We start from the raw sequence: 13,370 nt of genomic DNA on the forward strand, positions 1-13,370 counted from the left end.
TGTTCATGGTTATCTAATTTTTTATTATATCTATTTTTCTTTCACACACAAAATTAGTTTTTTAGAGGGTAAACTTGCATTTTTATTTTTAGTTTTTAACTTTCTAAAATTCCTAAATAAGCAAAAGAATTTTTTATTTTTAAAATATGAGCGGGGGCATATACCCCCAAGCCTATGGTGGCTTTGCCCTTGGCTAAAGGAAGCTTGGATGTGAGATATTCCTTGAGAACCATTGTCTATACCATTGCTAAAAAAGAATAGAACCCAAAAACTTTTTGGGAAAGGGGAAAAAATCAAAATTCAAAGCCATACTCGCAAGAAGAGAATCAAAACCATTAATTGAGAGGAAGGGAAAGAATCAAAACCACTTTATCTTTGCTTATATAATGAATTTAAAACAAAAAGAAAACAAATATACTTTTTAGGATTGAGAAAGGAAAGAATCCAAGTTCAAAACCATACTTGCAAGGAGAGAACCAAAACCATTAATTGAAGAGAAAGGAAAGAACCAAAACCACTTTGTCTTTGCTTATATAATGATTTTAAAACAAGAAGAGCACCACAAATTCCACTTCAAGATCACTAGTCATCTATTTTAATTTCATCTCCTTTTTCTCTCTCTATTTTAGTTTTCTGTAGAAGCTCACTTTTAGGTACTTAAAAGTTAGTGGACTACTTTTTTGGTGGAAATGGCTTTCAACTCATGTAAGCTTACCAAACTTGGTTGAGTTGTATGTTTGTTAATTTTCTTGTTTTCTTGATAAATTAATCCGTATAGATATTATCTGCTTCGAGTCTAAAGCATTCTCATGATTTAAAAACACATTTATAAAATTAAGAGGAGTTTATACATAAATAGCGTCAAATTTTTTTTCTCCTATCTATTATGAGATTTCATGTATATATATATTCAACTCACATAAGCTTACCAAACATGGGGTTGAGTTATATGTTTGTAAGTTTCCTTGTTTTCTTGATAAATTAATCCATATAAATATTATTCACTTTAGGCTTAAAGAGTTCTCACGATTTAAAAACATGTTTATAAAATTAAGAGGAGTTGATATATAAATGTATAGCATCAAAATTTCTTTCTCCTTACCAAACTTGGCTGAGTTATATGTTTGTTAATTTCCTTATTTTCTTGATAAATTAATCCATGTAGATATTATCTACTTCAAACTTAAAAAGTTCTCACAATTTAAAAGCACGTTTATAAATTAAAGGGAGTTAATACATAAATAATGTCAAAAAATTTTGTTAGTTTGTTTCCTCGTTAGTTAATGCATAAATAATATCATATATAGCGTTAACTCTGGTAAGCTTACCAAGCATGGGGTTGAGTTATATGTATGTTACTTTGTTAGTTTATTTGTTTTCTTGATAGATTAATCTATATAGATATTATCCATTTTAGGCTTAAAAAGTTTTCACGATTTAAAAACATGTTTATAAAATTAAGAGGAGTTCCTACATAAATATATAACATCAAATTCTTTTTTTCTCCTATATATATATATATATATATATTTATTTATTTATTTATTCAACTTAGGTAAGCTTACCAAACTTAGCTGAGTTATATGTTTGTTAATTTCCTTATTTTTTTGATAAATTAATCTGTATAGATATTATCTGTTTCAAGCCTAAAGAGTTTTCACGATTTAAAAACATGTTTAGAAAATTAAGAGGAGTTAATACATAAATAGCATCAAATTTTTTTCTTTTATCTAATGTGAGATTTCATATATATATATATATATATATATACACAATTGCAATTGAGTTGTTACATAACTAATTTTGGTTTTATGGTCTAATTCATGCATGGCAACCAAAGCAACCCCTGAGATGAACTTGAAGCTTCTAATCAACACACAGGACAATAAAGTTGTCTTCGCTGAAGCTGAAAAAGATTTCATAGATTTACTGTTCAACCTCCTAACTTTGCCTATTGGCACCATTGTGGGTTTCCTCCCAAAAGAAGTTTGTCTAGGAGGCCTGCATAAGAGTGTGAAAAAACTAGAGGGAGCTTACTTGCAGCCTAACCAGAGCTCAGACTCGCCCTTGAAGTTGAACACACCAGCATATGCTATTCTTCCTCTCTTTAATCCTTCTTCATCAAGGAGTAATGATCCTTTCTTTCATTGCTCTTCATCAAGGAGTTATGGTCATGTGCAGGGCTTGGTTACCTACATGGTGACTGATGACTTGTCGATTACACCCATGTCCCTGACAGCAACCATGGCTTTGTTTAAGAAGTGCAACATAGAGGAAGTTAATGTTCTTGAGGAGAAGGTGGTTAAAATTGGTTTTGATGAGGTAAACAATCCTCTAGCTTATTGGGTTTTAATTGATTTCTTTTCTAGCCTATTCTCTTGTAGATTTGGTTGGAGTTATCTTTTTTCCATAACACAATTAATTGGTAGATGTTACTTGCAAATCAATTACCAAATCATTAAGCCTTGTTTGTTTGGTAATTGATTTTGAAAATAGTTTTTTATTTTGTAGAATAAAAAGAAAAACACATTTTCAATTAAGAAACAAAAAATATAATGTTTTTAAGTTGCTTTTAAAAATAATTATAGAAATACAAAAGAATTATTAAAAATAAAGCATTACATGTATTTAAAAACATAAACAAAAAGTAAATTAAAAAACATTTTAGATTCGTGTTTTTGTTTTATAAAATACCATAAAATAGTTTTTAAAAACCGTTTTCATGAATGTTTTTAAAAACATAGCCTTCATTTTTCTTTAAAAGTTTTGAAAGGTACATTCTTTTTGAATGTTTATTTAATCAATCTTTTTGTTCACTTTTCAGGCTTTGCAGTTGTTGAAGTGTTCTCTGCAGTCCAACGCAGCTCTCACTGAAGTCTTCCTTGAGAAAGAAGAAACACAACAGTCCAAAGCAGCTCCCGCAGTTGCCGCAGTTGGCGCACCTCCCGCAGTTGCCGCAGTTGGCGATATGGGGTGTGGTTGTGGAATCAGTTGCTGGTAGTGGGTATGATAGATAGGGAGGTGGTGAGCTTGTCATGACGTTTCAAACAGGAGCGGTTGCCGCAGTTGCCGAAGTTGCCGCACGTCCCGCACCTCCGGCAGTTACCATTAACAGTCGCAGCTACCGCTGAAGTATTACAAATACAAAAGGACTATGAATATGATTGTTTGAGCAGGAGACCGACGTAGTATTAAACTCCGTTTTCGAATTTGCAAAAATAAAAAAATTGTAAGTCTCTAAATAATGTTTATTTTTACATGCCTTTATATAATGTAAACTCTATTTGTCCCCAATTTTATAGAACTAGAATAAGAAGAATAATAATTAACCTGCTATATAATTTGTTCAAGATCTATTCAAATTAAAGAGAAAGCCGAAGGGAGATTTACTATTATAAATACTCCACAAAAATTTATTCGAACCCATCAAAAGCAACCGATTGGTTCAATTTTTAACAATCATGAAGTTCGGTTGGGTTTTATTATTATAGTCAAAACAATTTTCAAATACATCAATTCTACAACCAACGTATATTTAAAAACTTAAAATGTTCTTAATATGTTTTTCATATTTTTAAATATACTTTAAAAATAACTTTTATTGCAATAATTTATTTTTAATTATTTTTCATATATTATATAATTATTATTTAAAATAATATTTAAAAAATAAGTAAAAATTATTAAAAGGTATTATATGAAAAATATTATATTTTTTATTTTTTAAAATAAAAGGATGTGTGGATCCCGCATTTTTGCACGTGTTTCCACTCGAATGGTGAACTCGTTTTTTTATTTGAAAAAAGATTTATTTTTTTAGAAAACGACTTGAAGTTGCTATTTATTTTTGTTTTATTTTTAAAGGGAAAACAAAATAAGAAAGAAAACCCTAAGTGTGACTCCTTATTTGGAAAAGAAGGTTTGTGAAAAACTAAATCTGGGTTTGGGGGTCAGGTTACTTATTAGGAAGGTACGGTGAAGACCGTAACACCCCTCTAAGCCTCTAAAAATAGATCTCTACTAAATAAAATAAAACAAGCATGATAATCGATAAGGAAATCAATGGATACCAAAATAATCATACACTGGAAGCCAAAACATGCATAGAGAATAGTCAAAGTGAGAGTGAGACAATACCTTAGCGATGAACAATAATGCGCTATCATGAAATGAGGTTAGTGCACAATAATGAGTACAAAATATATCACATGCATCACTAAACAGAATAAGAAACCATTATTGACAGACACTGCACTTCACTCAAATTTATTTTTATTTTAAAGAAAACATCACTGATGTTGGGTCCCCGCCAAAACCCAATTTATTTTATATGAATTAATTCCACGAATTCCACGACTTGGAGTTATAGAATTTAATTCATACTTATTTTAAAACAATTTAAAAATCAAGAAGGAAAAAAATGTGAAAAATGCTTGCTAAAGATAAAATGACAACAAATTTTATTGAAAATGGGATTTTTGAGACCTAAAAATTTTTAAGGATGAAAAGTTGTGGAATCAAAACAAGATTTTTATTTTGAAAATCAATTTTAAAAGACACGCATGAAGATGGATAAAAAAAACACATGGGTTTTGAAAAGGAGCATAAGAGGGTGGCCAATGAAAAATGGGGTCATGCGTGTGGGCCCGGGGTGGAGATAGGCAATCACTAATGAGGGTGATCCCCATCTGGGTGGTGTATTGTACAAAGCAGAAAACCCAATTTCGATTCCACATAGTTGTATCTTTGCCGCTTCTTTAACTTTCATTTTTGCTTTGGCAACATTTGCATTGGTTGGCACCATATTTGCTTACTCAACCTTTGGCTCAGGTTTTCTATTTTCTAAAGAATAGGTTGGGAGACCTTCCTCTAAATTAGAATCATCAAATTCAGAAATTTTTTGACTCAAACTCAAATCATGGACTTGTATAGTCTACATGTGGGGTTGACAAAGGTAAATCTGGTAGAGGTTTGAATGCATGTGGATGGCAGCATGGGGGTCGAGCAGTGCCAAAGTGGGACTGCATGATAATTCCTCTCTTGCCAATGATGAAGAGTCACCTAAGATCTCTAAGGCCACTTGACTTTTTATCCGTTTAAACCCATGCGAGATGCGAGAGCACACCTGGCAACGAGGCTACATTTGGCATGAGAGTCACGTGAGGAAATGGAGCGGGGTCAGAGATTAAAAGGGCTCATGCAAAGGATTGAAGGAACTGATGCAGGTCATTGGAGATAGAACAAGACGATAGCTTCTCTCCTCTTCCCTGCAGCCTTACAGTCTTGTGGATAGTGGAACCTTTCATTCCAACGTGGAACAACAAGATCTTTAATTGTGCCAAATACAACTTGCTCAAACAGATTGTACAGTCCCATCTTCACCAATTACTTCCAACTCTAGGGATGTCTTCTCCTTCAGAACCACCAAACTCAAGGTCTCGATCCTTGTCTGGGTTACTTAGGTCAGCTTCCTGAAGAAAATTTAAACAGCATAGGATCACATGTTGACATTTAAGCATCCATTGAACGGCAAAAACGGAAACGTTCACCTTGGTTAATTCCGTGAAAGGCCATTTCTAGCTCTTTTCTGGTATTCAGGAAGCTCCTCCAGTGCTTGATGGTGCGAGAATTACAGGTCAATGAGCTCTTCCCTTCTACACCCGGATTCAGTCCAAAACGAGAGTGCGTGCTCTCTTTCAGCCAAAGGAGGAAGGAGCAGGGAGCAACCAACCTCACAGAGAGAGCCCTTCCTTTTCTTTTATGTATATATATAAATAAATAAATATATTCATATATATATCACACACATTATTTGGACCACCACTTGACTTAATGGGCCAGTCAAGTGAATTAGGGTGAGCCCATAAAAAATCAAGCAACAATATGTGTCCAGTCCCATTATGGACCACAATGCAAAAATAAATAACACTGATTTATGACATTATTAAATTGATTATGTAAGTCCACACATAAAAATTCCAACAATCTCCCACTTGGACTACATAATCAAACATTACAACATACACATAATCATAAATCAATGTCCCATAGAATCTCATCAAAAATAAATAATCAAAAGCAATCATATATGCTTCATTGCTTGATTCATAGGGAAATGTACAATAATAGCAATCCTTTCAACAATAACATAGTATTACAATACCAAAAATGGCTCCCACTAACTTAATACAACCTAGGCTTCCAACAACCCCATTTGAGATACATGTTCCTGAAACGCAATTATGGGTAAGCCTTTTGTTAATGGATCTGCCAACATACTTTTTGTGGACATGTGTTCAATGTCAATAAGAGACTTTGCCACTTTCTCCTTAACAAAATAGAACTTTACATCAATATGTTTGGAGCGAGAAATACTCCTAGTGTTCTTGGAGAAAGCAACAGCTGCGGAATTATCACAAAATAATTTCAGCGGTCTAGAAATGGAGTCAACAACTCCTAAAGCTGAAACAAAATTCCGCATCCACATAGCATGACAACAAGCCTCATAACATGCCACATACTCTGCCTCCATAGTTGAGGATGCTGTAAGTGTCTGCTTTACACTTTTCCAAGATACAGCTCCTCCTGCCATCATAAAAATATAGCCCGTAGTGGATTACTTATCATCTATGCAACCAGCAAAATCAGCATCACAAAACCCAACTACATTAAGTAAGCTGGTGCGCTGATATGTCAACATTAAGTCCTTAGTTCCTTACAAATACCTAAGGACCTTCTTAGCTGCTTTCCAATGTTGACTTCCAGGATTGCTCAAGTACCTTCCCAACATGCCCACAACAAAAGCAATATCAGGGCGTGTACCTACTTGAGCATACGTAAGGCTGCCCACCATAGATGAATAAGGAATGGTCTTCATTTCCTCTCTCTCATCATCATTTTGAGGACACTGAGCCTTTGAAAATTTATCACCCTTCACAATTGGCGCTTTAGTAGATTTACAGTTGTGCATATTGAACCTCTTCAATATCCTTTCAATATAAGCTCTTTGAGACAATTTAAGCACTCCATTAGCCCTATCACGAAGAATCTTTATGCCCAAAACATAAGAAGCCTCACCAAGATCCTTCATGTCAAAATGGGTTGACAACATGTGCTTTGTCTCAATCAACAAGTTAGGATCATTTGACGCGAGTAGTATATCATCAACATATAAAACAAGAAATATGTAACTACTCCCACTGACCCTCAAATATATGCATCTGTCAACTGTATTCTCTTTAAAACCATTTTGGATGGTAATACTATCAAACTTCAGATACCACTAGATCTTTCATCAACAGAGCTCACATCTTCAAAATATACAACCCTGTCTAACTCAATGATCCTGGTGGTATGAGATGAACAATAAAATCTGGAACCCCTTGATCCAATGCAATAGCCAACAAAGAAACCACTAATGGTTTTAGGATCAAGTTTCTTTGACTGTGGGTTTTAGGGCCTAACCACGCTTCTACTGCGCATAGCTCATAAGGTGTCTTAAGCACAGACTTACTGGACACTTGATTCAAAATATATGCCGCAGTCCTTAAGGCTTCACCCCACAGAAATTCTGGTAAGGAGGAATTAGACAACATGCACCTCACCATATCCAACAATGTGCGATTCCTCCTTTCTGCAACCCCATTCTGTTGAGGAGTGCCTGACATTGTATATCTAGCATCAATGCCGCATTCCAACAGAAACTTAGCAAATGGTCCAGAATTCCATCGAGTCTCATCATATCTCCCATAATACTCACCATCTCTAACCAATCTCTCTAATCTTTGCCTAGAAATATGACCTAGGCGTTTGTGCCACAATATGGAAGAACTCAAATTTACTTGGCTTATCAACTCTCAAAGCCCAGTCCAAAATGTGCATAATCATATGCACATTGAAAGACTCAAAACATTCCTCAAAATTATTCCAGTAAGAGGTTTGATGGCAGACAATTGCAGAGTAATACCAGGATTGCTAGTAGCTGGAAAATAGCAAATTAAGCAATATGCATTTTACTTCAAAATCATGCATTTGCTAGTTTCTAGAATTTCTCAATTTAGCAATAGCTTGGAATTTTAAAAATTCCACGGCGGTAAGGACAACTAATTAAATATCACAACCAAGATGCACTAATTTTATTACCGAAAGGGCAAAGAAAATTAGTACGATTCATAATATAAAATTAATTTCCTTCACCAATCCAAGCATCCTACCAAATATTATAATCATCAATAGGACAATCACAATACCCGTATGGACCTTAGTTATCACAATAATAAAACAATCAAAAGATGGAGATAAAATATCTCAACAAAGACAATTTGACACATATAGGATCACGATATGCAACCACACATATGTTCACTATTGTCATGAATAAAATTCAAAATATCTTAATTTCACAATTTGACACACTTGGAATTGTGATAGGCAATCACACAAGTGTGCTTCATTTCCTCAATAAATTGAAATATTTAACAAAATTGACATAGGACAACATTATTGATATTAGGAAAAATTATACCATAAAGAACAATAATAATAATAATTGTCCCAATAAAGTCAAATTTAACAAATGCATAAAAATTCTAGCATATGCACAATCATTCCAATAATACCAAGGCAACAAACAAACAAAAAAAAAAAAATTGGTTTTTTTTTTTTTATGACGTCATGATGACGTCATCACGTCACTATTCATCTCCTTCTCCAGCTGAACACGGCCTGGTGCAGGAGAAAAAAAAGTTTTCCTTTTTCGGCCAAAATTTTGGGCATTTTCCGACAAAAAACGCTTAGATTTCCATCCTCAAACATCAAACCTTCAATCTAATCCCAAAATTTGCACAAAAAAACGCATAATAGAAAGAACCAAAGCAAGCCCTAATTCTCGAAATCCCACCAAACAAGCTCCAAAAATCAAATAAAATGATGGGTTTTGCTCCAAACAATATTCTCTACAAGTTTCCAACAACAATCGGGCTTGAAAACAGAGAATCAACATCAAACGAGAAATAAAATTCCAAAAAAATGGCTTCCACCACAGGAAACGGGAAACCCAAAAATTAACCCAAAATTGCAGCTCAAATGCCATCCATGTTGGCTCTGATACCAATTGAAGAAAATTTAAACAGCATAGGATCACATGTTGACATTTAAGCATCCATTGAACGGCAAAAACGAAAACGTTCACCTTGGTTAATTCCGTGAAAGGCCATTTCTAGCTCTTTTCTGGTATTCAGGAAGCTCCTCCAGTGCTTGATGGTGCGAGAATTACAGGTCAATGAGCTCTTCCCTTCTACACCCGGATTCAGTCCAAAACGAGAGTGCGTGCTCTCTTTCAGCCAAAGGAGGAAGGAGCAGGGAGCAGCCAACCTCACAGAGAGAGCCCTTCCTTTTCTTTTATGTATATATATAAATAAATAAATATATTCATATATATATATCACACACATTATTTGGACCACCACTTGACTTAATGGGCCAGTCAAGTGAATTAGGGTGAGCCCATAAAAAATCAAGCAACAATATGTGTCCAGTCCCATTATGGACCACAATGCAAAAATAAATAACACTGATTTATGACATTATTAAATTGATTATGTAAGTCCACACATAAAAATTCCAACACTTCCTTAAAGCCGCGTCTATCCATATGTCTTGCTTTCACCTGAGTCATTCCTTTGTTCATCCTCAAGCTTCTAATATTTGTAGCATGGTCAGGACCATGTGCTACGCCTTTGAAATGTATGCAAGCTCATCAACTTTTGATGGATTTCCAACTCTTGCCTCTTCCTAAACAGTGTCAAGGTTTCCTCACATCCTCCATTAATTTCTACCAATGCTAGAAAATATCATGCGTGCCATGCAAGTAGGGGGGTGGGAAAGGTGACAAGGAGATCGGGTAGAGGATTGGGTATAGGTGGATGGTTGCGAAAGTGATGAGCTGAATGGGTGAGTGCGTTCTGGTGATCAGGTTCGGTGGATATGAATAATGGGGACTGGTGGGTATGAAGGGTGTGGGTTATGATTGACGGAATGGGTGGTGGAAGGTAGTGAGAAAAGTGGGTTTAGTGGGTATTGAAAGATGGACATATGGGTATGGTGGTTGAATAAGTTGTTGGTAGTGGGTATAATAGATAGGGAGGTGGTGAGTTTATCATGACGTTTTAGACAGGAGCGGTTTGGCTTGAGATTAAGGTTTGATAGAATGGGGTTTCAGTTGAGGGTTTTACGAAGGTTTTGGGTGGCCATGCATGGCAGTGCAAAGGTGGGAGAGATGGTGGCTACATCGGCACTTGCGTCCTTGGGCACCCCATCACCTCGATACTTCAGCTAGCATGTCGTGTTCTGGCCCTGGCAGGTGTCACACTGGGCTATCATAGAAGAGGGCTCAAAAGCATTGTTGGTAATTTCAGCTGCTGAAAGTTGCTTATGGTATGCCTTTTCAGCAGAAATCACAGGAGCATAAGAAACTTTTTCTGGACTTGTGTACCAATTGATTCCCATGAGCAATATTTCCTTCTTAAAAAAGTCTTGCTTATTTTCTTTTATCTGTTCAACACTTCAATTTCCCCAGATGCCTACTACTCATGCATTCAGTTCCAAAAGTGTTCTAAATCAAGAGAAAGCGCTGACACTAGGGGACCCCTCGAGGTGTGTCCCTATAGAAGCTAAATCCATGCTAACAAGACTCTCATCTTCACATTCAAGCACTACTCTCTGGAAGCACCAGGGGTACTCTTCACGCTAATTAATGGTGCCAACAAAATCAATTCTGAGCTTGGAAGACACTCTCAACAGCTAGACTTCTTCCACAACTGAAGCTATTGGACCAACCTGAGCTCTTCAAAAAGCACACATATCAAGATGGCCAACCCAAACATGATACCCACCACTCCAAAAATACCAGAAACAGAGGAGAAAGTAAAAAAAAAAAACAAAAACAAAGCATGCACAAACAAAAATAATATGGTTAAACCTAGCTCCATTTCATAAAGGTCAATGGGCTAGATACAGGTGGAATCAAAAGGAAGCAAGAGCATGATCTTTGATAATCAGATTCAGTGATGGATCCATATTCAACTCGTTCATGAATAGAGAAATGCACAAGTTGCTTACAAACAGAGCTAAAAGAACCATACTAGAATAAAAGAAAATGCATAAAAATTGGTCTTAGATTTCACAAATATGCACAATATCTGATGTCAACATTCAAGCACCAAGATGAATCCAAAATCAGCAGGAAACAAGGGAGAATAGTCTAAAATGGGAAAATGTAAAATATGTTGTAATCATGACTGGATAAGAAAAAGAGTAGCGAGCTGATTCTGTGCTTCTTCTCCTTCGCTTTTTCGCTTCTTGTCTTTGCTGCTCTAAATGCCCCTTTCTACTCTCTAACTCCTTATGGAATGGCCCTCACTTAAGCTGAAATTATCTCTCTACCGATTCACTATTTCTATTTCACACATTTTTTTCAGCTCTCACTTAAAACTACCCTTGAATCCCAGAAAATGAAAACCTACTATTCTCATCCTCAGTTCCTTTGTAAAACCCTTTTCCTTTTTTTTCCTCAGTTGGTTTCTTCCTCAAGCTCCCCTTCCCCTAATGGCCTCAAAACCGTCCTCAAAATCTTCTCACACACCTATCACCTGCTGATTGCCTCTTCCGAAAACGCCCACTTCCACTGACAAGGCAGTTGCCACTTCCTAATGACCTCTCCAAAGATGACACGTGGACCTCTAAAAACCTACCATGTGGCAAAAACAAATAGGTGCAAAAAATAAACCCAAAATGGGGGTCTACAGGACTCCCCCCGCCTCCTTTGGCTGCTTCGGGCCCTCTACCACCCCAACAATGAGCACCTCCTCCACCTCAACAGCTGCGCAACCCTGCAAGAGAGGGCGGAGTTTTCCGCCTCTGTTGGGTCTGTTGCTGTCTTCGCCGCTACAGAGAATGTTAATGCTGTTGGGAACGTTGATGCGGTGAATCTCCACGACTCCACGCCTATTGCTTCGCTGCTTCTATTAGACATAAACAACAACAATTAAAGTCTTTTTTTAATGATCAACAAAAGACTTCATAGATTTTCTCTTCAACCTTCGGTTTTTGCCCATTGGAACTGTGATCAATATCCTTACAAAGAAGAACAATGCAGGTGGTTTTGGTAACTAGCATGAGATTGTCAAAAATCTCAGTGAAAGCACCTACTTTAATTGGACTCACTTAAACAATTATATTAAGTTTTGTTTGGCTCTATGATAGGGTTTGAAGATGCTGAAAGAAGGTTGGTTATGTGAGATATTTCATGAGAACATTGCCTACACCATCACTAAGAAAGAATAGAACTCGGAAAAAATATATAAATACTTTAGAGGATAAGGGAAAGAACAAAAATTCAAAACCATACTAACAAGAAGAGAATCAAAACCATTATTAAAGGAGGAGAAAGGAAAGAACCAAAACCACTTTGTCTTTACTTAATTATATAATGAATTTAAAACAAGAAAAAAAAAAAACACTTTCTTTATTTTCTTGATAGATTAATTTGTGTAGATATTTTCATTTTGGACTTAAAGAATTCTCACGATTTAAAAACGTGTTTATAAATTAATCTATGTAAGCTTATCAAACTTGGTTGAGTTATAAGTTTGTCAATTTCCTTGTTTTCTTGATAAATTAATCCATATAGATATTATCTGCTTATATGTTTATTGATTTCTTTATTTTCTTGATAGATTAATTTGTGTAGATATTTTCATTTTGGACTTAAAGAATTCTCACGATTTAAAAACGTGTTTATAAAATTAGGAGGAATTCATACATAAATAGCATCAATTTTTTTTCTCCTATCTAATATGGAATTTTTGGTATATATATACAACAACAGTATCTACAGGATTGAAATTGAATTATTGTATAACTAATTTTGGTTTTATGATCCAATTCATGCATGGCAACCAAAGCGACCCCTAAGATGAGCTTGAAGCTTCTAATCAACAAAAAGGATGATAAAGTTGTCTTCGCTGAAGCTGAAAAAGATTTCGTAGATTTCCTATTCAACCTTCTGACTTTGTCGATTGGCACCACGACGAGTTTTCTTCCAAAAGGAATTTACCTAGGAGGCCTGCATGAGAGTATAAAAAAACTCAATGGAGCTTACCTGCAACCTAACCAGAGCACGGACTCGCCCCTGAAATTGAATACACTAGCCTATGTTATTCTTCCTTTCTTTAATTCTTCTTCATCAAGGAGTCATGGTCATGTGCAGGGCTTAGTTACCTACATGGTGACTGATGACTTGTCGGTTATACCCATGTCCATGGCAACAACCATGGCTTTGTTTAAGAAGTACAATATAGAAGAAGTTGATG

General features: G+C 35.5%; 1 protein-coding gene and 1 long non-coding RNA gene across 2 annotated transcripts; one reads left to right on the forward strand and one right to left on the reverse strand.

Moving 5' to 3' along the window:
* Nucleotides 1-561: 561 nt before the first annotated feature.
* LOC100263803 (uncharacterized) lies at nt 562-3,294 on the forward strand. The gene is made up of 3 exons (XM_002276429.4): nt 562-705; nt 1,841-2,322; nt 2,825-3,294. Exons 1-3 carry the CDS (start codon nt 690-692, stop codon nt 2,999-3,001), a joined length of 675 nt encoding a protein of 224 aa, XP_002276465.2. The 5' UTR covers nt 562-689; the 3' UTR covers nt 3,002-3,294.
* A 1,580-nt stretch (nt 3,295-4,874) lies between these two features.
* On the reverse strand, nt 4,875-11,696 carry LOC132254981 (uncharacterized). The gene is made up of 2 exons (XR_009467458.1): nt 9,191-11,696; nt 4,875-5,654 (listed from the first exon to the last, which is right to left on the reverse strand). It is a non-coding gene; the product is annotated as an uncharacterized LOC132254981 (long non-coding RNA).
* Nucleotides 11,697-13,370: the final 1,674 nt, after the last annotated feature.

This window comes from Vitis vinifera, chromosome 13, assembly GCF_030704535.1.
Source record: "Vitis vinifera cultivar Pinot Noir 40024 chromosome 13, ASM3070453v1".
NCBI classification, from domain to species: Eukaryota; Viridiplantae; Streptophyta; class Magnoliopsida; order Vitales; family Vitaceae; genus Vitis; species Vitis vinifera.

Excerpts from the sequence above, each read along its gene's own strand:
- LOC100263803 (XM_002276429.4), top strand. Across the intron at positions 2,323-2,824 it reads TTAAAATTGGTTTTGATGAG|GCTTTGCAGTTGTTGAAGTG; the intron begins GTAAACAATCCT and ends TTCACTTTTCAG.